This window comes from Triturus cristatus, chromosome 1_1 (genome assembly GCF_964204655.1).
Source record: "Triturus cristatus chromosome 1_1, aTriCri1.1, whole genome shotgun sequence".
NCBI classification, from domain to species: Eukaryota; Metazoa; Chordata; class Amphibia; order Caudata; family Salamandridae; genus Triturus; species Triturus cristatus.
Genome location: NC_140579.1, coordinates 404887631 through 404912118, shown reverse-complemented (window position 1 = coordinate 404912118; position 24488 = coordinate 404887631). Strand labels below are relative to the sequence as shown.

Sequence of the window (24488 nt, the reverse complement as noted above, 5' to 3'; positions counted from 1 at the left end):
GCTTTAATTAAAGCACTGAAGCCATTTACTAAACCTCTGCATAATTATGGTAAGAGGAAGATGAAATCTCGTCATTCTGGCGCGGAGTGCTCGAAGTCTTCGGCCCAGGTTTTGGCGCGCATGGCAAGAAATGTCATGAAAGATCATGGCTCCATTGCTTCATATACTTCCGACGAGTCTTTACCGTCCACATCAGCTACCTCTGACTCGGAGGTGGAGTCGGTGATACCAAAAAAGAAGGCGAAAAAGTCCAAACATACTGCTTATAAGCCAGATGACAGCCAGGCGCCGAAGAATCTTTTATTTGACCCCCAGAGCTTGATACACCCTAGGTCCACGGAGTGGGTGCCTTGCCCAGAGGTGGCGCACTATGTGGCTAACAATCTGCGGCAGGGTTTTGAGAAAGAGGTATGAGCCACCTTACGGTCGGAATGCCCGAGACCCTCGTTGACTGGCAAAGTGGCAGATACGCCAGAATTAGACCCGAACATGGCCACTTTCATACGAAAGTTCGCGAAGGACCCTAAAAAGGGTTTGGATAGAGCCTGGCGGGGGACAAACTGTTAGATGTTTCTGGTCCCCTTACAAAAATTCTGGATGCGGCGGTTAACGCCAAGAACCAAAATATTCCGTTGGACACATCGGATGTTATGGAGTGGGCTCAACGGGCCTTGTGCTTTTTGGGCAATGCCAATGTGGCTCTTTCTACGGAGAGGAGACGATCATTCTTAATGCGGATTGACTCCCAGTTGGCGGAGATGGCTACAACCGAACCAGGTTCCCTTGCCAACGGCATGTTGTTCGGGGAAAAATTCGCAAAAGAAATGGGGAAATACGTGGCCACGTTTTCTGCTCTTGATAAGGCACAGGCAAACATCAAAAAGGTTTTCCACACTGGTGTTTTTGATAGGGCCGGCCGCTCACGAGGTCGAGGGTTCGGCCGAGGTTATAGTCAGACCTCCCGAGGAGCAGAGCAGAGGGGCAGAGGTGGCCAGAAGCCTCAGTTTTACCCCTCCCGCAATCGGGGAGGACGAGGTAGAGGCCACAGAGGAGTCTACAGAGGGCAGCAAAATTCAGCCGGAGATGGCTCCTATTCAGGTAAAGATTTTCAGTACCACAGGATGCATGGTGGGAGGTCGTATTGCATTATTTCTTCACAGGTGGCAAGAGCTCACGTCCGACCCCTGGGTTCTACAAACAGTGCAGGGTTTTCAAATAGAGTTCTATGCCTCACCAAGACAGAGTCAGGTGCCTGGATCCCTACATTTTTCCCTACTCGAGCAGAGTTTCATAGACAAGGAGGTGGAGGCGTTGCTCCAAAAAGGCGCAATTGTGAGGTCTGCCCCCCACACGCGGGGTTTTGTAAGCACCATTTTCCTGGTCCCAAAGAAGGACAAAGGGTTCTGCTTGGTGTTGAATCTCAGAGAGTTCAACGCATGGGTGGTGTATCGCCACTTCAAAATGGAGGGCATTCATTTATTACGGGACATCCTTCTAGAACACGATTGGCTGGTTCGATTGGACCTGAAGGACGCCTATCTGGCGGTTCCCATTTTTCCACCACACAGACGATTTCTCCAGTTTTGCTGGCGCGACCATTGGTTCGAGTTTTCCGCGATGCCCTTTGGTCTTTCATCCGCCCCTTGGTGTTTCACCAAACTCATGAGACCGGTAGTACAATGGTTAAGAGAAAGGGGAGTGCGTCTGATAATCTACCTAGACGATATTTTGATTATGGCACAGTCGAGAGAGCTCTTGGGCATACATCTTTCATGGACGATTCACCTGCTGCAGGACTTAGGGTTTCTGCTGAATCTAGAGAAATCGGTGTTGATCCCATCGCAAACAATGGATTTCTTGGGATTTCAAATCAATTCACTCACAAGTCAATAACTTCTTCCTCTAAAGAAGAGAGTGGCAATCAGGAAGGAGTTGAGGAGAGCGCTTGCCTCTCCGACAATATCATTGCGGACGTTGGCTCGCCTGGTAGGTCTTTTGGCAGCGTCCATTCAGGCAATATTTCCGGGGCCGCTGCATTACAGGGCACTCCAGAGGTTGAAAATTTTGCATTTGCGCAAGGGTCTCTCTTATGCGCAACAGATAGTACTTTCTGCAGAGGCTCGTACGAAGATGAATTGGTGGTTAGAACATATGGATGCCTGGAATGGCAGGGCCATCTTCTCCACCAGCCCGGACGTAGTGATAGAGTCGGATGCCAGTCGTTGGGGCTGGGGAGCACGTTGTGGGACTCTAGAAACAGGGGGTCGGTGGTCCCAGGAGGAACTGAAAATGCACATAAATTGCTTAGAACTTCTGGCGGGAGCATTTGCGATTCGTACTCTGGCCCCTCAGAAGGTCTCTTGTTGCATTCTCCTCCGCATGGACAATGTGTCCGCGGTGCGATACATAAATCGGCTCGGAGGGACCAGATCTCGTCTCCTGGTGGAAATAGCCAAGGATTTTTGGCATTATTGCCTGGACCATCGTATTGTGGTGACGGCGGAGTACATTCCCGGGTCATCCAACGTGATTGCGGATTGGAACTCACGACATTTATGGGACAGCAGCGACTGGAGGCTGCAACCCAACAGTTTCAAGGCGTTGAACCACAAATGGGGACCTTGTGTGTTGGACCTGTTTGCGTCCAGGCTCAACAGTCAGCTTCCTCGGTTCTACAGCTGGCGGCCGGACCCTCTAGCGGTCGGCTCGGACGCCTTTCTTCAATCATGGACGACGGGCATTCTATATGCTTTTCCACCATTTGCCATGATCCCGAGGGTGTTGGCACAGGTGCGCAGACAGAAGGCAGAGCTTGTTCTCGTTTCTCCATGTTGGAAAGCTCAAGCATGGTTTCCGACTGCCTTAACGTTGGCTTGTGCGCCTCCGGTGCGTCTTCGACCATTCCCGGATATTCTCACGGATCCGCAGGGCCTTCGGCATCCGTTAGTGGTGCAGGACTAGTTGGTTCTCATGGCCTGGAGACTTTCAGGTGTCGCTGTCAAGTGCCGGGAGTTTCGCCAGACACTCTCTTTTTCTTATCACAGGCTTGGGCACCCTCCACACATAAACTATACGAATCCGCTTGGAAGCGATGGGTTAGTTGGTGTGGTGCACGACAGAGTGATCCCGTGGGATCCGACATTCATCTGATTGTCAATTTCCTCTCAGAACTAGCCAAATCCGGCTTGGCATACCGGACGGTAAATAACTTTAGATCTGCAATTTCAGCGGGACACCCGCATGTGGAAGGCAGACCGGTAGGGGAACACCCTTTGGTTTGCAAGGTGGTTCGAGGTATTCGTTTAGTGAATCCTCCTCAGCCTAAGTGCACCGTTGTTTGGGACGTTTTGGTGATGTTTATTACTGAAGGGTACAACCAAGAAAAAGCTTTACAGGCACTGCATGAATCACCAAAAGCCCTATGTTTCTCATGCTGGCCTCACAATCTGGAGAAGTGGTATAGTCTCTGGCTCACTGAGAACCGGTAAAGGTGGTGAGACCCACTTGCACCAGTATTGTACAATGACAGGATGCAATCACTGATGAGTTAAGGACAAGTTTGAAGCTACATGCCTTGAATGTTTTATTTCAATTTCACAATATTTGAATAAATAATTGACTGTGAAGAGTAATTTAAATACGAATGATAGCTTCATTGATTTCCGTTCTTCATGTTCCAATTTATATACTGCGTGACACGAACAGTGCAGTAGGGCCACCAGACATTGTGATGCATGACTGAAAATGGATAATAGACTTCGAGGAAACCAATAGTACAGAAAGAATTAAACAATTCCTACCAATCGTGACAGAAGGTTTCAATTCTATTAAGAACACAGAGGTGAGGGTTATTCTGAAGTTTCTTTCCTGGTTTTCTCGTAGTTGCCTATAAAAAACAAACCACAATTCCCAGCAGTCATGTGTAAAAAAAAAAAAAACTACAAACACCGTCTAATCATAACATCAGTAATATTAAAACATTCTCTAGATAACACCTCCTCTTTCTTGCTGCTCACAGCAGCTGTGCTAGGTCCCTTCACCTTTATTTGTTTGTTCTTTTGTAAAACAGATTTGCTGTTGGGTAATAATTATTATATTGGACATGCGATTGTCCGATAACGAGCACAACTTTTCCTTTCATGAAACGTTTTGTGACATTCAACGAAAGACGCTATCACGCCAAAGAGGTAAACGGTAGGTTTATTGTATTAAAAACAGAACAATTGAATAGGAGCTTAAATAATGTCACAAATACTTTTTTACTCAATTTCTGGCCAAGATTCAAATGTCCAAAAACAAATACAATATAAATAATCTGATTACATTTTCACAAGTCTTTCGAAAGTGTTTAGAATCCAACGTGTATTCATTTATGTTAATCACAAAAAAACTTTTTCCAACCAGCCCAGCCAACGCATTTAGTCCCTTAGGACTTCATCAGGGCTGTAAAGAAAAAAAAACATACATCACTCATGTGTGATATAAATCTACACCATGTTATCATTGTTACCGTGTGCACATAGTTATTTATAGCAAACACAAACAATACCTCAGCACACTAAGGGTGTCAGGCGGTGCGGAAAAAAGCTATTTTCCGCCAGCGAGCAGCGGCCCTCACGTCCGCCATATTAGTATGGCCAAACATAGGCCATTTCCCGACCGCCGCGGTGCGACGCACACCGCCATCAAAGTGCGCCCACCATCACAGCGGTTGGAGCCAATGGAGACTCACCGCCGTGCGGAATGACGTCCGACCTGCTCCACAAATTAGGATGACTCAAACAAGCAGACGCACCGCAGCGGAGACACCGCCCATCCAGAGACGGCGGAAGCTCAACAGCGGAGCGCGAAGTCCCAGCCACGACCGCCATGGACCTAGCTCTACACGTCTTTCCGGTGCTGAACCTGCTACATCACCAGGAACTCATGGTCCGCTGCGGACGCCGCCGCCGGTACGCAACAACACAAACACAACACACAGGCTGACACAGGGTCCAAATCCACATCAGACACCCTAGGGGGGACAGGGACACATCCACAAGGGCACCCACACATCACCCACCTGCTACAAAGTCACCCCTTTGCATCCTGGACACACAGCTACCGCCACCATGCAGCAATGTCCCGGTCACCGCAGCGGCGAAAACAAGCAAATACATGTACACAATGCAGAAGGCAGTGCCAGGCATGGGCAGGGCACAAAGACCACAGGGCTACACCCCCTCCCACCACACACTAGCACATCCCATGAAGGCACATGCCATGTGCCCCTCCTGTGCACCCCATGCACAACAAGCCAGGTCAATACACACCCTGCACCACACAACACACAATCATGGAGACACACACTGCAGGAGTGGCTGCACAGGTACACACTACACACAGCACAGTAGCACAGGGCCAGGGAAACACACACACCACCACAACACCACACTCAGGGAAATAAAAATGAGGTTAAGCAACAAATGAACACATACAAGGAATTAACATCCAAATGGACACACAGCCTGCACAGTCCACATACATACCACAGACTGACACACACACATACACACCCCACATGCCAACAGCAAGGGAGCACAACAAATATGTTAGCCAAGGTGGGCTGCACACAAATGGAAGGCCATGGAGACACACAACAAGCATGTGCACATCACATCAACACAAGGAACAGAGCACAACACCCTCACACCATCAAAGCACACATGGCTGGCACAGTGAGTGAACTCAAACCACAGACAGCTCAGTACAACAACACAGGGAGACAGCAAGGCAAACCACGTATAGGCACAAGGATGAAAGGAAGGCCCTGATGTCGAACTGTGAATAGCCACACATCCATACAACTACTTCACAGGAGTACACCAGCAGCACTACACACAGGACCCATCTACACACCTCAGGACTGACAAACATCAGTAAGAATCTACACACATACTCCCCTCACACCAGCAGCACACAACACCAGTGCCAAACACACTGAAGGCTGGCAACACTTGACAGTCAATACACACACACATAACCACACACCCTGGGGTCAGCCACAAACATCACACACACACACACACAGGGATGCCACCACAAATGTGGAAACAACAAATACAACAGACAAACACATAACCCAACATAAACACACACAGAGCCAAAACAACAGGCATGCCATGTGCAGCTAAACTGGGGAAAGGCAAAGGGAGCACAGACGCAACAGGAGTGCACAACCTCATCACTCAGGAACAATGCACAGACAACATACCACAACACACACAAGAAGTGCACCATCACAGAACAACACAGCCACAGCAAACAAACAGATGCACAGGCAGAACAATCACAAAGCAAACACAGCAGGACATCAGGGGATTCACACCAGGCAATCACAAGGTAACATACACATACAGCACTGCATGCACAACAAGCTGTGTGTGCACACCAAGCATACCAGACACACACAGACATCAGAGACATAACAGCAACCCACACAACACCATACAGCACAGCACAAAGACAACAGCACACCCAGGAAGTGAAGCAAAAACACAAACACACATACATCCAACACAACACCCAATAGATTCACAAGTCTGGGACACAAAGGTGGAAACAACTTGACCAGAGGACTGTGCAGCACACACAGTTGAACTGCATAGGAGCAACCATGACTGACAAACAGCACCAGAACATCACACATGACCCATTGGGGAAAAGCCCTGTGTGACACATTGACCCTGGCCAAAGAACTGCACCACAAAGCAGAGTCTCACAAATGAAGTCATGGGGAGGCACACACGCATACAAACCAAGGGGACAGCTCACACCAAAGTGAAGTGTACTGCATGTCAGTAGGGGACATGGTAGGAGTGTACCATATACAAAGAGAGGGAGTGCAGACCCACAATGGGTAGGCAGCTGAAGCACAGATAGGGGATGGAATGACAACAGACACAAAATGCCACACTGGAAGCAAGAAGGCACCATGTGACAGCAATGCATGAGAAAACACAACCACAATGGCAGTGTGGAGCAGCAGGTCTGCACAGTCCCCATAAACAGCCACCAGACACATGGATGTGCAACAAAATAGAACACTGACTTGCCAGTAACACCCTCTGCATACTCACAAGTGACAAAAACAACAAGTAGGAGTCAGAAAGAACTGCAAGGACACACACCAACACACTGCACAGTGCACAACATACAGCTCACACATGGGCATACAACCACATCCACAGGGATGAACAATCAAAACAGGCACACAACTCTTGGGTGACACATGTGTGTAGTTGACAGTGCAGAGGCATGTACACACACTCCCCACATACTCACCCCCTTCACACTGCACACTATCTGACCATCCAAGAGCACAAATGGAAAGTAAGCCGTGGGACTAGGATGACTGGCCATCACAAAATGACCACACACATACACCACTGGGCACACATAAAGGAAGAACACACATACATGATGACCCTGGCCAGCCTGCCTGCAATACTGTGTGCAGAAACCCACTCTGTGCTGGCAGTGCCCCCCAACCTGACATGTGTACAATACAGCCAACATGAACTAATTAAGTAAATGACTGCTGCTAACATTCGAAATTGACACCATTGCCCACACAAGTATCTGGGTCAAGAAGAAATGAAAACCCTGTCCCCCCTGAAAAAAAGAGTAAGTGAGCCCAAACATTGACTATGTTGAAGTGCCACACAGACCATGTGGCACAGTAAACCATTTACACCCAGCAAAATAACTTTATTCAGTAAGTACACTGACAAAATAGACAACAGGAGCAACTGTCGTTATTCACATATTGCACAGATAGGTACCATGAGAAGAAAAGAGCAAGGCACAAGATGCAGAGCATGTCCATGAGAAGCTGCACAGGCAGGGGGCACACAGCAGTGAACGACAAGGCCAGTGGGCAGGACAAAGTGCAGACTGAGTCCATGAGAAGCTGCATAGGCAGGGGGAAAAACACAAGGCCAGTGGGCAGGACAAAGTGCAGACTGAGTCCATGAGAAGCCGCACAGGCAGGGGGCAAAACACAAGGCCAGTGGCCAGTTCAGGATGCAGAGTATGTCCATGAGAAGCTGCACAGGGAATAGTTCAACATAGCAAAGAGCAACAAGGCCAATGGCCAGTTCAGGGTGCAGAGTATGTACATGAGAAGCTGCACAGGGAATAGTTCAACATAGCAAAGAGCAACAAGGCCAATGGCCAGTTCAGGGTGCAGAGTATGTTCATCAGAAGCTGCACAGGGAGTAGTTCAACACAGCAAAGAGCAACACGGCTAGTGGTCAGTTCAGGGTGCAGAGTATGTCCATGAGAAGCTGCACAGGGAATAGTTCAACACAGCAAGGAGCAACAAGGCCAGTGACCAGTTCAGGGTGCACAGTATGTCCATGAGAAGCTGCACAGGGAATGTGTGCGACTGTACCTTTCCATGGTCAAAAACACAGTCAGGGGGCAACAATGTGCAGTACAGGCCCACCTGTGTGAGAGACAGGTGTGTGAGGGTGACTACCACTCAGACTTGGCTGTCAGGCGGACTGGGAGCTGGCTCTGTCTCGGGGACTGTCGGGGCCCTTGACGGGGGAGAGAGCGGAACAGCTGAGGTAGAGCTATCAGTGGCTTGGCAAGCCAGAGGGCTGCTTGGACCAGGTGGTGTAGTGGCACGTGGAGGTGGAGTCATGCAGACGGGAGACACGGTGTGGCTGGGAGATTGTGGAGGGGTGCCCTTCCACTTCTTGGGGATCCTAAATGGCTTGACTGACTGTGGATCAATGGGAAGTGGTGTGGGCACAACAGGCACACTCGCCACGACAGCTGGTGCAGGTGCTGGCAACCCCTCTGGTGATGTGCTGGACCCAGCGGAACACTTTGCCTGGCTTCGGCTCTGCCCCCTTTCCCCTGTTTACTAGGTGTTACCCCTACAGTGCCCTCCGGCCCCTGCTTCACTGGGCTTGGAATGGGAGTCGAGGTGGTTGGTGATTCTGCCTTGGAGCCCTTCCTAGGTGTACCCTTGGCATGCACCACCTCCTTGGTGGGCACAGACACTGTTTGCTTCTCTTTGCGCGATGCTTTAGGGGCAGGAGTGTCCTTGAATGGGGATGCCACTGAGGCATGTGTGCCTGAGGTCTACTGCTGTGCTTTTTGTTCACTGGTGTCGCCTGACGGGCTTTTCTCCCTGCGCTCTGGGGTGCCTTTGGTGTTTTGTGGGGATGGGGTCTGCGCCCGGGACCGCTTGTGTTGCTGCTGCTGTGTGCTTCGTGTGCTGTATCGTGACTTTGAGGTATGTGGACCGTGGTCACTATCGTCAGACGTGCCCACTGCCAGGGGGGTGGACAAAAGGACCGGAGCTGGACTGTGAGTATGTGCCTGTTGCAGGGCAGACGTCACTGTTGATGACAAAGCCTGGACTGTCCGGTGCAGCCCACCCACGTCGGAATGTATGCCCTCCATGAAAGCAACCACCTGGGCCAATTTCTTGTCGTGGTCAATGAAGGCATTGAGGAGAGCTGTCTGGCCTACACACAGCTGGCGCAAAAGGTCCACAGACTCAGCACTGATGGCAGCAGGGGTACCAGGGGTGAAGGACACACTTCCTCTCTTACTGAGGCGGACACAGGCAGCACCAGAGGAAGTGGCTGGGAGGGTGGGCAATGGCCGCTGTGTGGTGGAAGTCGATGCAGAGTCCCCGTTCCCTGTGCCCTCTAACATGGATGCATCCCCGCTGGCATCGGATGATGTGGTGCTTAGCGTCTCAGGCTGGGATTACTCCAGCAGACTCCTGTCCCCCTCTGAGACGCTGGTGATATCTGTGTCAGTGGGCTCCTGGGCACCCCCACTGATATCCGTCTCCTGTCCCTCCGTGACCACAGGTGATGCTACATGGGAGAGAGAGATGTAGGGTCAGGTCAGTGACAGCAACAGAACAAACATATGCAAGCAATGCATCACAACAGAAGACCAAATCTACATGTTGCACACCACCCTGTGCAATCTCATCATGCCAACTCACTATATTGACTCAAGCAGTGCGTGGAAACTGGAATCTCAGGCATGAGTGAGCCATGTGATGACCAAACAGCACAACACCCTGCTTGTGGCTCTGTTCAAACAGACACACAACTAGCTCTGAGCACACCTAGGGACATGATGGGGGCACAGTACTTGTTGCCAATGACAGATCTGGATGGAACAGGAGGGGACAACACAGACCCAGACTACAACATGACAGTCCATAATGGACATTAGCCCATGCCACCCACCATGTCGTACCTTGGGGACAATAGAATGGTGCACATTGCTGTCAGATGTGTAGGCCTCCCCAATGTGGGTGCATGCAATGGACGCATTGATGTACGCACAGTCAGATCGGGCACACTGCCGTTCCCTTCCATGGGATTCCCAAGACTACCCCAATGCAGAAGAAACCTGAAGAGCACAACGCAGAATGTAATGTGAAGGCACAGCATCCAAATCACCTTTCTAAGTACAGGTAGGGCAAATGCATGCCACCGGCACCTAGACCAGCAGCCACTTACATGCCACAGCATCACACTACCAACATCACATAGGCCAGCGCTGGCACAGGCTCTGTACACATGCAGCCACTCCCAGCCAAAGTCAGACTCCCCAAATGCTCACCCCTGGCTTGCTGCTGATGCTCCTTCAAACGTGCATGAAGCCCAGGCTGTATCACCACGAAGATGCGCCCCATTAGTGGTGTTATGCTGCGCCGTGCCAGACGCCCAGTGCGAGGAAGCAGCCCCAAGGTCATCTCCACCACACTCTTTACCAGCCGGCTGATGTCGTCCCATCTCTTGTGGCAGTGGGTGCACCGTCGGTTTGAGACCCCCAGGGCTCGCACCTTCGCTGCAATGGCCCTCCACAAGGCCTTACGCTGGTGTACCTTGAGCTGCAGGCATGGGAGACAAGAGGGGGAAATGATCAGTGACAGTGTCATGTACCGACATCTATCGGTATAGCAGCAAGATACAAAATCATCACATATCCAACGATAGGTCAATCAGAGACTATAGTACAGCTCACATGGACACCTGCATGGGAAAAGCTGATGTTAAAGCATGCAGGTGTGAGGGGGAACACAGTCCCTGCACGTCTCACACACATGCAGGATGCCAGCACTGAAACACCCATGTAGCCTGCCCACAGCTCCAGTCCATTCTTGGCTTGAGCAACACATACATCACATGTCAACCTGTGTTTGGGGGTGGACTCGCTGTGTCCAAGACTGCGCAGCCATCAATGTCCCTGTCCTGTGAATAGATGAATGTGTCATGGTGGTCACATTGAGGGACATGACCTCACAAATACAAAATGCCATTCACAAGGGCAGTTGTGTGCAAACTACAGTGCTGAGATGGACCATAGCTGGAGTGCAATGTGAAAAGACTGATGTCATACTCTGTAAGTTAAGTGAGTTGTCCTTGTCTCTGTAGGCGGGGACTGTGCAGGCCAGCTGGGCTCACACTGAGATGGACTACAGGGGCACACACAGCCATCCAATCACTGTCCTGACTACAGCATGAACAACCTTCTGTGTCGCTGTATGGCTGACAACACAACACAGGTCACACAAACATACATGTGCAGGGAGGGAAAGCTGTGGCATTGGGTACACACACCCTCCCACTGGAGACAGCATGTCAGGCAGTGCATGACACTACCACACACTCCCAGGCACATACTGCATCAGTCCAACTACATGTGTGGCCCCCCTGCCCTACCCCACCACTGTCGAAGACTTACCACGACATTTGGGTCACTATATAGCCTTGGGTACTGTGTGAGCACCTCGTCCACCAGGACCTCCAGCTCCTTGCTCGTGAAGGGACTGGCACGGATCTTCTCTGTCCTTGCAATCACTATGGACATGAGACAACAGCAGCGGATTTGGGTGGAGAGGGGTCTCAGGCAGCAATCCCTGGAGGCAGCAGCAGGTGAGGGGTCTCAGGCAGCAGTCCCTGGAGGCAGAAGCAGGTAAGGGGTCTCAGGCAACAGTCCCTGGAGGCAGCAGCAGGTGAGGGGTCCCAGGCAGCAGTCTCTGGAGGCAGCAGCCGGTGAGGGGTCTCAGGCAGCAGTCCCTGGAGGCAGCAGCAGGTGAGGGGTCTTAGGCAGCATTCCCTGGAGGCAGCAGCAGATGAGGGGACTCAGGCAGCAGTCCCTGGAGGCAGCAGCAGGTGAGGGGTCTTAGGCAGCAGTCCCTAGAGGCAACAGCAGGTGAGGGGTCTTAGGCAGCAGTCCCTAGAGGCAACAGCAGGTGAGGGGTTTTAAGCAGCAGTCCCTGGAGGCAGCAGCAGGTGAGGGGTCTCAGGCAGCAGGCTCTGGGAGCAGTGGCAATGTGAGGCTCACTCCCACACATATATAGCCCCCTGGGGTCGTTTCAAAGGTGCCAAGCTGTAGCAATTGGTGGTCCAGGTCTGCCTCTTTCAAATGCATCCAATGACCACCTCCAAAGTGGCAGAGCACGCCTACCGCGATCTTCAAAATTGCATCATGTCACCACTATCATGGCTCCCATTGGCTGTAAGGGTATGCTCCATGGCGGTGACACAACGCTGGGGCCCAGGATGCGCTACCGCGATGGTGCATCTTTCAAATGCAGCCAATGTCCGCGATCTTCAAAATTGCTTCATGCCACCGCTATAGAGCTTCGCATTGGCTCTAGGGCAAGCTCCATGGTGGTGACACACCACAGGTGCCCGGTGTGCGCTACTGCGATTTTAGCGGCGGAGCATGCCATCCGCCATTTCCACATGTCTCCAATCAGTACCGCACTTGTATGAATGGGGGTGCTGGTGACACACCGCCGGGGCCAGGAGGTAGCTACCGCGATTTGGATGGCGGAGCATGCCAACCGTCATGTCCACATGTCTCCATGCCTATCAGTACCGCACTTGTGTGAATGGGGGTACTGGTGACCCCGCCGGGGCCAGGTGGTAGCTACCGCGATTTGGATGGCGGAGCATACCAACCGCTATTTCCACATGTCTCCATGCCTATCAGTACCGCACTTGTGTGAACAGGGGTGCTGGTGACACACCGCCGGGGCCAGGCGGTAGCTACTGCGATATGGGTGGCAGAGCCTGGCAACCGCCATCTGGGCATGTCTCCATGCCTATGACTACCGCACTTGTGTGAATGGGGGTGCTGGTGACACACTGCCAGGGCCAGGCGGCAGCTACCGCGATATGGGTGCCATACAATCGTAATGCCCATCTGTCAAATGTCAACAGGGCACAGTGCCAAGATGGTCAATGGAACATCACCGTGCACACGAGGTCAATCTTCCATTTACTCCACTGATGGCTACACATGCCATGTTTGTGTGTGTTTCGTAGATTGGCCTGTACCCACTCACATGTCACTTTATGTTGGTGTAGGCAGGACAGTGCTGTTCTGGACTCTACAATATGTACACATGTCAATGTGTTGAGGTGCAGCGACAATCACAGTGATGCTCGTCTCAATGAATGATGAACTATGTTGCATTGCCTCTCATGTCTGCTCATGCACACATTCCTCATTCCAGCGCCGACTGTGGTCATTGTGTGCTGGATGTGTGCCAGGTTGTAATGACGCATAGAGTTGTGACAGGTACAGCAGCTAGGTATGAGACAGTGGGTTAGATTAGTTACACATTTGATGGATTCTATACTCCCAGGCATGCCCATTTGAAATGTGGCCGTATCCCTATGTGCATTCACATTGACCAAGGTGGTGTTTAAAGTACTTGTCTTGTGTAAGTTGACAGGTGTGGCCTTTGTACATGTAGGTGTCCCTACATGTGAGCTGGTTTGTTAGTCAAGATTGATGTCAGTCGTTGTTGTTGTTGTGTCATCCAGAACGTGATGTGCTGTGCACATCTCATGATGTATTGCACTGACATGTGTTCACTATCATCTCCAATAGGAGGAGGCCAAATTTGATTCGTCACTTGACGGTGCTGGAGGACATGGAGGATGTTGCGATCATACAGAAATGTCGCCTGGACACAGCCACCCTGAAAACCCTTTGTGATCTGTTGGAGCACCACCTGCAGCCCCGCAGGACATATCCAACAGCTTTCACCCCTATTTATAAGGTGATGGCAGCCCTGCATTTTTTTGCCACTGGATCGTTCCAAGAGACAGTAGCCAGCGCTGGTGGGATGTCACAACCGATGGTCAGCATGGTGCTGCGTGATGTACTGTCCGCCATAATGCTATACAAGGACAGATACATCCATTTCCCCAGGGGTGCTGAATTGCCAGCTGTGAAGGGAGACTTCTATCCCCTTGGACACATCCCCAATGTTGGGGCCATTGATTGCACCCATGTCAGGCTTGTGCCACCACAGGCAAGTGAGCACATTTACCGCAATCACAAGCATTACCACTCCATCAATGTGCAGGTGGTGTGCCTGGCATATATGACCATCTCGCACGTGTGTGCCAAATTCCCAGGCTCGGTCCATGACTCCTACATCCTGCGGAACAGCATTGGGATGGCTAATCTTCCCGAGCATGCATGGATTGTGGGTGAGTATGCCTAGTCGTGTGGCGTGCTGGGTGTGTGACCTGCTGCCCTCAGCCTCTGCGACATTGCAATGTCTATTTGTGATTGTCATACCTAGGTGACACTGCATATCCCAACCGTCCCTGGTTGCTGAGCTCACTGCGGAATCCCATGTCCCCAGCTGAAGTCCGCTCCAATGAGGCCCATGGGAGGACATGTCGTGTGGTGGAACGTACTTTTGGTCTGCTCAAGTCACGTTTCCGCTGCCTGGACAAGACCGGAGGTACACTGGCATACTCGCCCAGGAAGGTGTGTCAGATTGTCTTGGTATGCTGCATGGCCTACAACCTAGCCATTCGCAAGGAGATTCCCCTGCTCCTGGATGATGGTGATGACCCACGGCCCCAGCCTGCAAACAAAGCCATGTCCAGTGATGAGGACAGCGGAGAGGAGGAAGGTGTTGACCTGCGTGAACAGCTCATCACCCGCTACTTCACTTGAAGGTGGGTGTCAATGTGCAACATACCCATTGTCTGCTGATATTGCTGTTGTCGTGAAGGGGCATGTGAGAATTGTAGCAGCAGCCAGTTGTAGACTCAGTGGTGGTTGGCAATGTTTCTGGGACAGGCCATTTGGGCACATCTACAGGACGTGTATGTTGACACTTGTTGCCCATTGTGACATGTGCATGTTGGGTTATCCTGATGGTAGTAGTTCTGTTGTGTTTCCCTGGGTGCCTTCGACTTCTCCTAGCCTACATACAGCACATGCTCCTGGTACATTGTGATCATGTTGAAGACTGTACATCCTGCAATAAAGACGGAGCAGACACAACAACATGTGTGTAAGGATATTTTATTTGCAATGGTGAGATGCGAGGGGGGGAGGTGTACATTTCCATTGGGGGGTGGGGTGGAGCAGTGAGTTGACAGTTGTGGTGACCCAGTCCAACAGACAGATGCTGTAAGAAAGTGGGTTTCTGTTGCAGTAATCCCCCCTTTTTTGCCTGATAACTGATACACTTTTCCTTGTTGTGCCCAGGGCTCCTGCCAATCAAGTGCCCAGGGCCTGTGTTCCTTCCCTAAAAACTGCCTAACAGCCAAAACCCAATTGGCATCTCTGGTCACCCGTCAGCCCCTGGTAAATGGTACCCTAGGTGCCCAGGCCCTTGTGACCAGAGAAGGCCCCTAAGGGCAGCAGCACTTATTGTGCCACCCTTAGGGGCCCTGTACCCTGACACACACAAACTGCCTTTGCAGGCTGATTGTCTGGTTGCAGAACAAAACAAAGAATCAACATGGCACACATCCCTGTGTACCATGCCCACAACACACAGCCCTGCATACCTCAGTAACCCCTCTAGCTGGGTGCCCTATGCCTGAGGTGTGGGCACAGGTGCATGAGCCCTGTGCCCCTACAGTACCCAGGTCCATTCCTGGGAACTGTAAGTGCAGTGCTGCCATTAAGAGTATATGGTGCTGGGAGGTCGTCAACACTAACTCCACAGCACCATGATGGCTACACTGAAGACTGAGAAGTTTGGTATCAAACTTCTCAGCACAGTAAACCCACACTGATGCCAGTGTGGGATTTACTGTAAGATGCATGACAGAGGGCATATTAGAGATGCCCCCTGAACCTAACCTACAATCCACTTCTTGTCTGAGGGGCTGCCTAGGCTGCCACACAGCATACAGGTTGCTGGACCCCTGGGTAGAGAGCCATCTGCTCTCCTGGGCCTGCAACAATGCATATCCTGGGTGAGGTGCGAAGTCTCCTCCCCCAGGGTGGGCAGGGGAAGCTTCAAAGGCATTCCGCCTTTGTGAGCTCCTCCAGGCCACTTGCTGTACCCAGCAACTGGCCCCTACCGGTTCTCAACCCCCTCTCTGGCGGGAAGAGTGGTCGGAAACCCCAAGGAAGGACAGGAGGTGTGCCAGCCTCTGCCAACCCCCACCCCTCAGGTGGGGGAGGCGAGGTGAAGCATGCCCCCGGGCTCTTGCCATCTTGAAGATGGGGAGCCCTGCCCAATCAGGACTAGGCCACTGCCCCCCTCCCACAGGAGAGTGGCAGGATAGGGGGTATACCCACCCCAGGGCAGGGACCTGCCCTTTACCTACCTGTAACGCCCCTAAATTTAGTATTTAGAGGCACCCTGAACCTTCCTTCCTCAGATCCCGATTTGAAAACAAGCAAGAAGATCAAGAAACCAGAAAACCCGCCGCGCAGCTGCTAACAAAAGGACGACATCAACTGACTTGGCCCCAGCCCTACCGGCCTGTTGATCCTTGAACCTGCTACTGTGGAACTCCGGCGCCTTCAGTGGTCAGCAACCTCAAAAACCCCGGAGGACCTGACCACCTTGAGACTCTACCAAGACTGGGACTCCCATGAGCAGAGGCTCTGCTCAAAGCAAGTTTCTAACCCCTGGCATCAGCCTGGAACCGCGAACCCTGCACACTCTGCACCCGCCAAGCCTGGCCTGTGCCGGAGTGAACAAAGACCCCGAGGACATCCCCCCGGCGACTGTGACCCTGAATACAGCACCCAAGGATTCACCTCGACGCTCCTGACGACGCCTGCAGCCTCAGAACCAGGTACCCCCCCCAACCGCGATCAAGAGAGGGTAAGGTTTCCCGACATCAAAAGGCACCCCTGCACCCGGCGCCCTGCGGCCCCCTCTGCCCAACTCCTGGGTACCTACCTATCCTACAACTACCCAACTTACCTCTCGAAGTGGTGGTGGCACCTGAAGAATCTTCGTCCCCGAGCTTGCAGCCTTTGTTGAACCTGGAGCTTTCCCATTGAAATTCAATGAGCGCCCGAAGGCTCAAAAGCACCCTGCACCCAGCTGCCCAAGTGGCACTGGCAGTGTAACTTCTACTCCTACCTACTTCCCCATTTGCCCTGAGCAAGTGACCAGGAGCCCATCTCCCACAGCCGCATGGCATGCTAGTCAGCAGCCACCAACTAAGGCCCCCCTGCCTCCCATAGGATAACATTGGGCCTATCTCACTCTGCACCCGGCTGCCCCTGTGTCGCTGAGGGTGTAACAACTTACTTACCTGACCCTGGGAGACCCCGGAGACTGTGCCCAGAACCTTAACTCTGCCAGTCGAGTACTTACTCAAAAGCCGATAACTTACTTTTCTTCCATAGGGTAACATTGACTGGTTTTCTCTGAAATTTCTTCTAAGTGTGGAGTTTCCAAACTCTAAAACATTCACCTAAAATCAACCGAGTAACGAAAACGGAAATACTCGCCTGCTATTAGGAGAGATACCAGTGCTGGATCCTGGTGCCCAGCACTGACCCTGAAAAGTACTCACAACCGTACTTACCTCTAACTCCATTTTCTCCCATAGGAAATCATTGACTGTTTTTCTGTGAAATTTCTTCTAAGTGTCGATTTTTGCAAACTACAAATATTCTTTAAAAATCGTACCAACTGTGAAAACGTAATTACTTACCTGTTTTAGATAGATGTTCCAGTACTGAGCCTAGGAGCCCAGCACTGGATTACAAAAGTAACGAGAACATACTTTACCTGTAACTTGAATTTTCTTCCGTAGGCAACCATTGACTGTTTTTCTATGAAATTTCTTCTAAGTGTCGATTTTGCAAACTTAAATGCAGTTTCTCAACTGCTTACAGGTGGTACACTAGTGCTGGATCTAGGATTTAACACTGAGCTAGAAAAAGTAACCATAACCCCACTTACCTGCTAAGTGAATTTCCTTCCATAGGATAACATTGGTAATTTAATCAGAAAAAGTTTCTAAGTGTCAACTTGTAGAATAGCAAAATATTGCTTAAAAATCACAACAGTAACTAAAACAAATTTACTCACTTGTTTCCAAGAACTGTCCCAGGACTGAATCTAGGATCCAGTCCTGGAGTTAGAAAAGTAATCTTGAAAGTAATCAATTGCATATAACTTAAAATTCCCATTGAGCTCAATGTATTATTGTGTTTGAAATTGTGTTGCCAATTGCAACAAACTGTAACTATTATCTGCAAAAGTCAATTGCATATTGCAAAGTATTTAACTAAAGCATCTCATTCTGAGAAAGTATATTTTGATACCTATTATTGGTTCTAAAATAAAACAACCATATCTTTTTTTTATACAAACCTTTGGCCTAGAGTTCAGTTCTTGAGTGTGTGAGACCATTTGCTGGCTGAGTGTGTACAACAACTGCTTTACACTGTCCTCTGATACTGCCTTACTGCTCGACCAAGGTACCACTTTAGAGAGTAAAGTTATATCTAACTTTAGCCTCTGCCAAACCTCTGGGGATTGTGGACTCTGTGCACGCTTTACCTATTTGGGAACAGTATATACAGAGCCACTTTCTCACAGATGCCATTCACAAGGCAGTGTGAGGAAGGACAGTCCAAAAAGTCATGGCTGGCTCCGTGACTGGCGTCTGGCAGGTGCTTGGCCTCTAGATATTCCCAGGGTCTTCTTGGGACGGCCCCTTCATCATTTGGCAGGGGGGGCCCTGCTGCAGGGCCAGTGGGGTCTGAGGACTCACCCCTCTCTGTGGGCGCAGGGGAGGATGTTGAACTGTCATTGTGCAGCCCACCAGAGGGAGGTGGAGGTGTTGTCTGTGGTGCATGCCTGTCCCTTAGTACCGCCACTTGCTGGCCCAGGAGGTCCACGATTTGTCCCATGCGGGTGTCGATGGACCTCATCAGCAGGATGAGCTCGTGCAACAGTTTGTCCGACCGGCCCTTTCGTCCCTGAGCCTGTTCGTATGCGCCCAGGACTCTGGTGATGTGTTCCAGGGATTGGGTCCCAGCCTCTTGGTGTCTGTGGGTGACCCTGCCCCTCCCACCTGCCCTGCTGCCACGGACCTGTTGCCTCACCACTGTGGGCACCTGCATCCTCTCTCTGCCCTCCTCCGTTGGTGGTGTGTGCTGGTCATCCTCTGGGACAGGGAGGGTGTTGCAGGCAGCACTGGTGGTGGCGGTGGCTGCACAGACCGTGACAGCAGGGGTCTGCTGTGAAATTGTTGTTGGCCCAGATGTGGTGAGGGGAACGATGGGGTCCTGGACCTGTTGCTCCCTGGCACAACAGATGGGCCAGCCTCGAGCTAATCGTCCATGGAATCCTGGGAGTGAACATCCGAGAGTCCATGTACCGGGGGGGGGTAGGGGAGGGGGAGGGGAGACTGGCTCTGCAGTGAGTTCTTGGTCACCTGTGGGTCAGATGAGAAATGGTCATTGTAGTGCACCCGGCAAGCTTTGTGTTAGCTGTGTGTCATTCACTTTTTGTACACTGCACAATTGACAGATCATCACATTGTTTACTATGTGCACTACTGTGCTTCCTGACATGATGCAGTGGTACAGGCATTACTTGTCCATGGTGTGAGGTGTCAAGGCATACCATGCGACCCGTGCACAATTAAGGATTACAGGGACTTGTTGCCATCTAGGGCCTGGCACAACATGTGTTTAATTGAGAACTCATTGTTTATTTGTCTGACCTGGCAGACGTCACATCTGGCCATGGACTGGCCATTGTCATCTCCTGCATACCTTTGTCCTGTCATGTGCATATCTTGATTTGTACCACCACACATGCTTTCATATTTTTCGAATGGTGCTTGTTGCACTTGCCCCATGGCGATGCACATGTAACTAGGTGCTGTGCATGATTGTGCCCTGACTTTCTTCTACTTTTGCATTGGTGTGTCACACTTTGGTAGCTGTGACAGTTTCCTTAGCTTACCTGTGTGCACACTGCTTGGCAATGGGGTAGGTATGCCTCTTTGTGCAATGAGAGGGCTGGTGTTGTCATTTGGCGCCATTTAATTTGTGACAAATGGGTGGGTGCACGTGCTGGCTACTTACCTGTAAGTTTGTTTGGTGTACTGTGCTGGCTTCCAAATGCTTCTGGGTGGGGGAGTGCTCCATCCTGCTCAGGTATGTGACCGAGGGAATGTTGGGAGTAGTAGTGCAGGCCTCCCACCCACAAACACCCTCACTGTGAAGATGGCTACCTACCTGTAAGTTTGTTTAGTGTACTGTGCTGGCTTCCAACTGCTTCTGGGTGGGGGAGTGCTCCATCCTGCTCAGGTGTGGGACAGGGGGCATGGTGGAAGTAGTGGTGCAGGCCCTCCACCCCCAGACACCCTCCCAGGGAAGATGGCTACCTACCTGTGAGTTTGATGTGGGTTGTGTAATGGCTGACACATGCTTCTGGGTGGAGTGGGGGAGGGATCCATCTGTGCTGATGCTGTGGGACAGGGGGCCTGGTGGGAGTTGTATTGCTGTCTGTACACATGCCCCCAGGGTAATGTTGGTAGCTATGTTTGGGGTGAATGGGAGTGGGTGAATGTTGGATCTGTGAGCCATGTTTTTGTGAGTGTATGGTGCAGATGGAAGAAATTTATCCTAGGTGGTGTAGCTTTGTAGTTGTGCAAGACAGTACATAGCAGAGTGGCGGTATCATTTGTTTGTACTTACCAGCCTCCACTCCCCCGGCTACTCCTGTGAGACTCTCTGGATGCAGTATGGCAAGCACCTTCTCCTCCCATTGTGTGAATGGTTTTTGTGGAATGGGAGGGCCACTGCTAGTCCTCTGAGCCAGCTCACGGTTCTTGCTCCTCCTCTCCTTGACCACCCTCTTCAGATCATGCCACGCTTCATGATCTCCTTTTTTGATCTTCAGGTGGTCCCTACTGCATTGACCCTTTGGACTTTCCTTGCCCACATTTGTGTCCTTGTGGCTAATGGTGTCTGTTGGACCAGGGTACCAAAAAGCTGTGGTTCCACTCTGACTATCTCATCTACCATGACTGTCAACTCACTCTGTGAATTTGGGCATTTTCTGTGTGGCCATGGTGTGTGATGTGCAAAGTTGTTGTGGTGCAGGAGTGTGAGTGGTGGTTGTGCGGAGTATGGTGTGTGTTGTGCAGGGGGGTTAGTTGTGCAGGTGTGGAGGTGGTGGTGGTGCTGTGTGTGGTGTGGCTAGTGATGTTGTCCTTTGCCTCTACTGTAAGTTGGGGTACGTGTCCCTTCTCTCCTGGAGTATTGCAAAGGATTGTGGTCAGGGAAGGGGCTGGTGTTATACTCAGCTATGTGGGTGTGGCCAATTGGGGTGTTGCTGTCAGGTGTGTTGTCCTGGGATTTGTATGTTTCTTTTTGCCATGTGGTTGTGTCATTGGGGTGTGCTTTGTGTATTTGGGGGGAATGGCTAGTTTTCTGTGTGCACTTTTTGGCTTTCTTGTGGGCTTTTTGCTTCGTCCGCCATATTTTTTACGGATCGTCCCCCGCTGTGGCTGTGCTTCTTCTCTTCCACTGGCTCTCCCATTCATCCCATTGTGCGACCGCGGCGGTCGGAGACAGCGGTACGTACCATGAGACCGTCGGGGATATCCTAATTTCCGGTGCGGTGTCTGCTATACTTGCGGCGGGTTGGTGCTTTTCCGCCGCAGATCCGACCGCTGCAGACGGATTTTGGCCATCTCCGCCTGCTACGGGGGGTTTTTCTTGGCCTCGTTCCGCCGCAGTCATTTTTTTTGGGCAGTTGATCCTAATTTGGCCGCCGGTTTTCCCACCGTGCCGGCGGGCGGTTGTTTTCCGCTTCCATGGCGGTCGGGGTGCTTTTCCGTCCACCATCCTAATAGATTCCTTAGACTCCCTACCTATATATAACATACACCACCACTATCTAGTACATATTTACACTTGATCATCATTGCTATATGTACATAACTATTAAAAAAAATATTACATATGACCCCATTTTTACAAACTTCCCTGCCTATATACAACTTTTAAAAACATTACATACACTTAATTTTTTTATTTCTATGCACAATATTTAGTTTTAGAACATGGAATTCTATATCCTATATTATCATTGTTAAACAATCTCTCATTTGTATTTTCCTTTTAAACCTAAAGCTACCCATTAGAATTCCTAATTAGACAACAGGACCATAAAGTTTTTTGCAAACATGACACTCACTTGTGCGTTACAAAACTCTTACATTTTTAAATGGCGTAAAGTGGAGTTTCTGGTTCAATCTCTTCATATGGAATCCGTCTCTCTACCGGGTGGTATAGTACCCCTAAAATAATCTAGAATTAAAAAATATAGCGTTTTTTAGCACACGGGGACCCCTTTATCCTAAAATGATTTTATTTGTTAACTCATACAATAGTATCATGTAAGGATTCTACAATGGTCCCCCTATCTCAATTCCTGTAAAAACAAACCCTAATGTTCCATTTCGATGAACTTGCCTTCAAACAACACCCCTAACCCTATAATATCTTTGTGGTTACACATTTCAAATTCAATAGTTGCCACCCTATCATATATCCTTTGTATTATTCCACAGACAGGAAGTCACCTCACATACCATAATGTTCCATTTTAATGAGCATGTCTTTTAACACCCCTAACCCACAAACATTTTTGTAGCTACAGGATTCAAATGTCACCCTATCATATATCCTTCCTGATATTCCACAAACAAGTCACCCCACATTTCTATACCCTTCCACAATCCATGGATTCAACCTCACCCATCCCCACTTACCTTTCTCCTTTGTGTTGTAGAGCTCAAATGCCACGAGATAAATGCAAACAGCCCTCACCGTTGGGCTATGACACTTTTAAAGATACAACCAACCAATCAGCACTAGGTTTGCACAGTTACCAATCTCTCTGAGCATAATCAAATTCCCCAATGTCGCTTTAGTTAGAAACCCCACACCCACTCATCTTGCGTGCCTGTTGTATGTTACAGGTTTACTTTCTGATCTAACCAATTGAGTGTTTTAAAATTAACAGAAATGGAATTCTTCTTTAATACAATTGTTTGTTCCGCTAATCCTCATGTGATTCGAATCACATGCAGAGGACATCCCAGTTCTCCGTTACTTACAGTTATATAAATTCACAAACAGAAGCTTGATAAACCTTGATCCGTGGGTGTGAAGTCACAGTACCCAAAGGCACACCGAAGTACTTGACCAAAATCTTAAAAAATACTATTATCCTGTAACAAAGTCTTTAAGGTATTTGGATGCATTCTTTGCCGGTAACTCACTCTTATTCTATTCTCTTTATTGCTATTATCACTTTGACATTTTCCATTACATTTGTTTACCACATTCTCATACCTACTCTAAACACTACTTGAACTTCCCACCGTGTCCTCTATAACCACCTCTTCCCCCTCCTTCAAATGTATGGGCTCAATACTGTTCTTCCAAATTCTTCCAGCAGCTGTTTTTATTGCATTGTGAAAAACGTTAACTACTTTTTGTGCTTTAGTACATTTGGACCACATGACACATCCCACAGGTGCTTTAATTTTGACCACATCATCTACTTTGACTTTCACTTCCCTAACGTTCTTCCTCATGTCAAACTCTTCTTTCCTTTGAAGAATCAACTTTTCCTCTCGGTTTCTCCAATCTACAACTCCATTACATTTTATGTCTTTGTCCCAGTCAATCCAGCCTGGACACAAATGAGTGTTGTGCGCTCTTCCTTTGAGCAGTTCAAAAGGAGTTTTACCAGTTGTCATGTGTGGAGAAATACGATATGCATTTATTCTTTTTTGTAGCTCCACCTTCCATTCTAACCAGTTCACTTTTGCCAATTGAATACGTTCCTTAATATATTTGTTGAATTGCTCAATAGCGCCATTTGTTCCACGATGATAAATGGTACTTTTCTTGTGAGTAATACCACACAAGACAAAATAATGTTCAATCTCCTTAAGACAAAATTGAGAAACATGATCAGACAAAATACTTTTCAGATAACTTTCCCTCTTGAACACATCTTCTAGAAATGTTATACTTCCAAAAGATTTTATAATTTTGACTGATGAAAGAGCCATCATCACTTTTAAATAAAGTGTCAAATGCTCACCATTTAATGGACCTACAATGTCAATAGAAAACTCTTCCCAAGGGTGACTTAAGCGATTTTTGCA

The 24488-nt window shown here is 49.8% G+C and overlaps 1 protein-coding gene across 1 annotated transcript in view; it reads right to left on the bottom strand.

The window, feature by feature from the left end:
• Positions 1 to 9446: 9446 nt before the first annotated feature.
• Positions 9447 to 24488, bottom strand: part of LOC146870320 (uncharacterized) — a 31076-nt gene continuing 16034 nt past the window's right edge. Inside the window, exons 2-4 of the mRNA XM_085599663.1 lie at positions 22524 to 22614; positions 10648 to 10918; positions 9447 to 9884 (exon numbers count right to left, since the gene is read on the bottom strand). Of these exons, the coding sequence (XP_085455789.1) occupies positions 9772 to 9884; positions 10648 to 10918; positions 22524 to 22568 (429 nt within the window). The 5' untranslated portion in view covers positions 22569 to 22614 and the 3' untranslated portion in view covers positions 9447 to 9771. The remainder of the gene's footprint in view (positions 9885 to 10647; positions 10919 to 22523; positions 22615 to 24488) is intronic.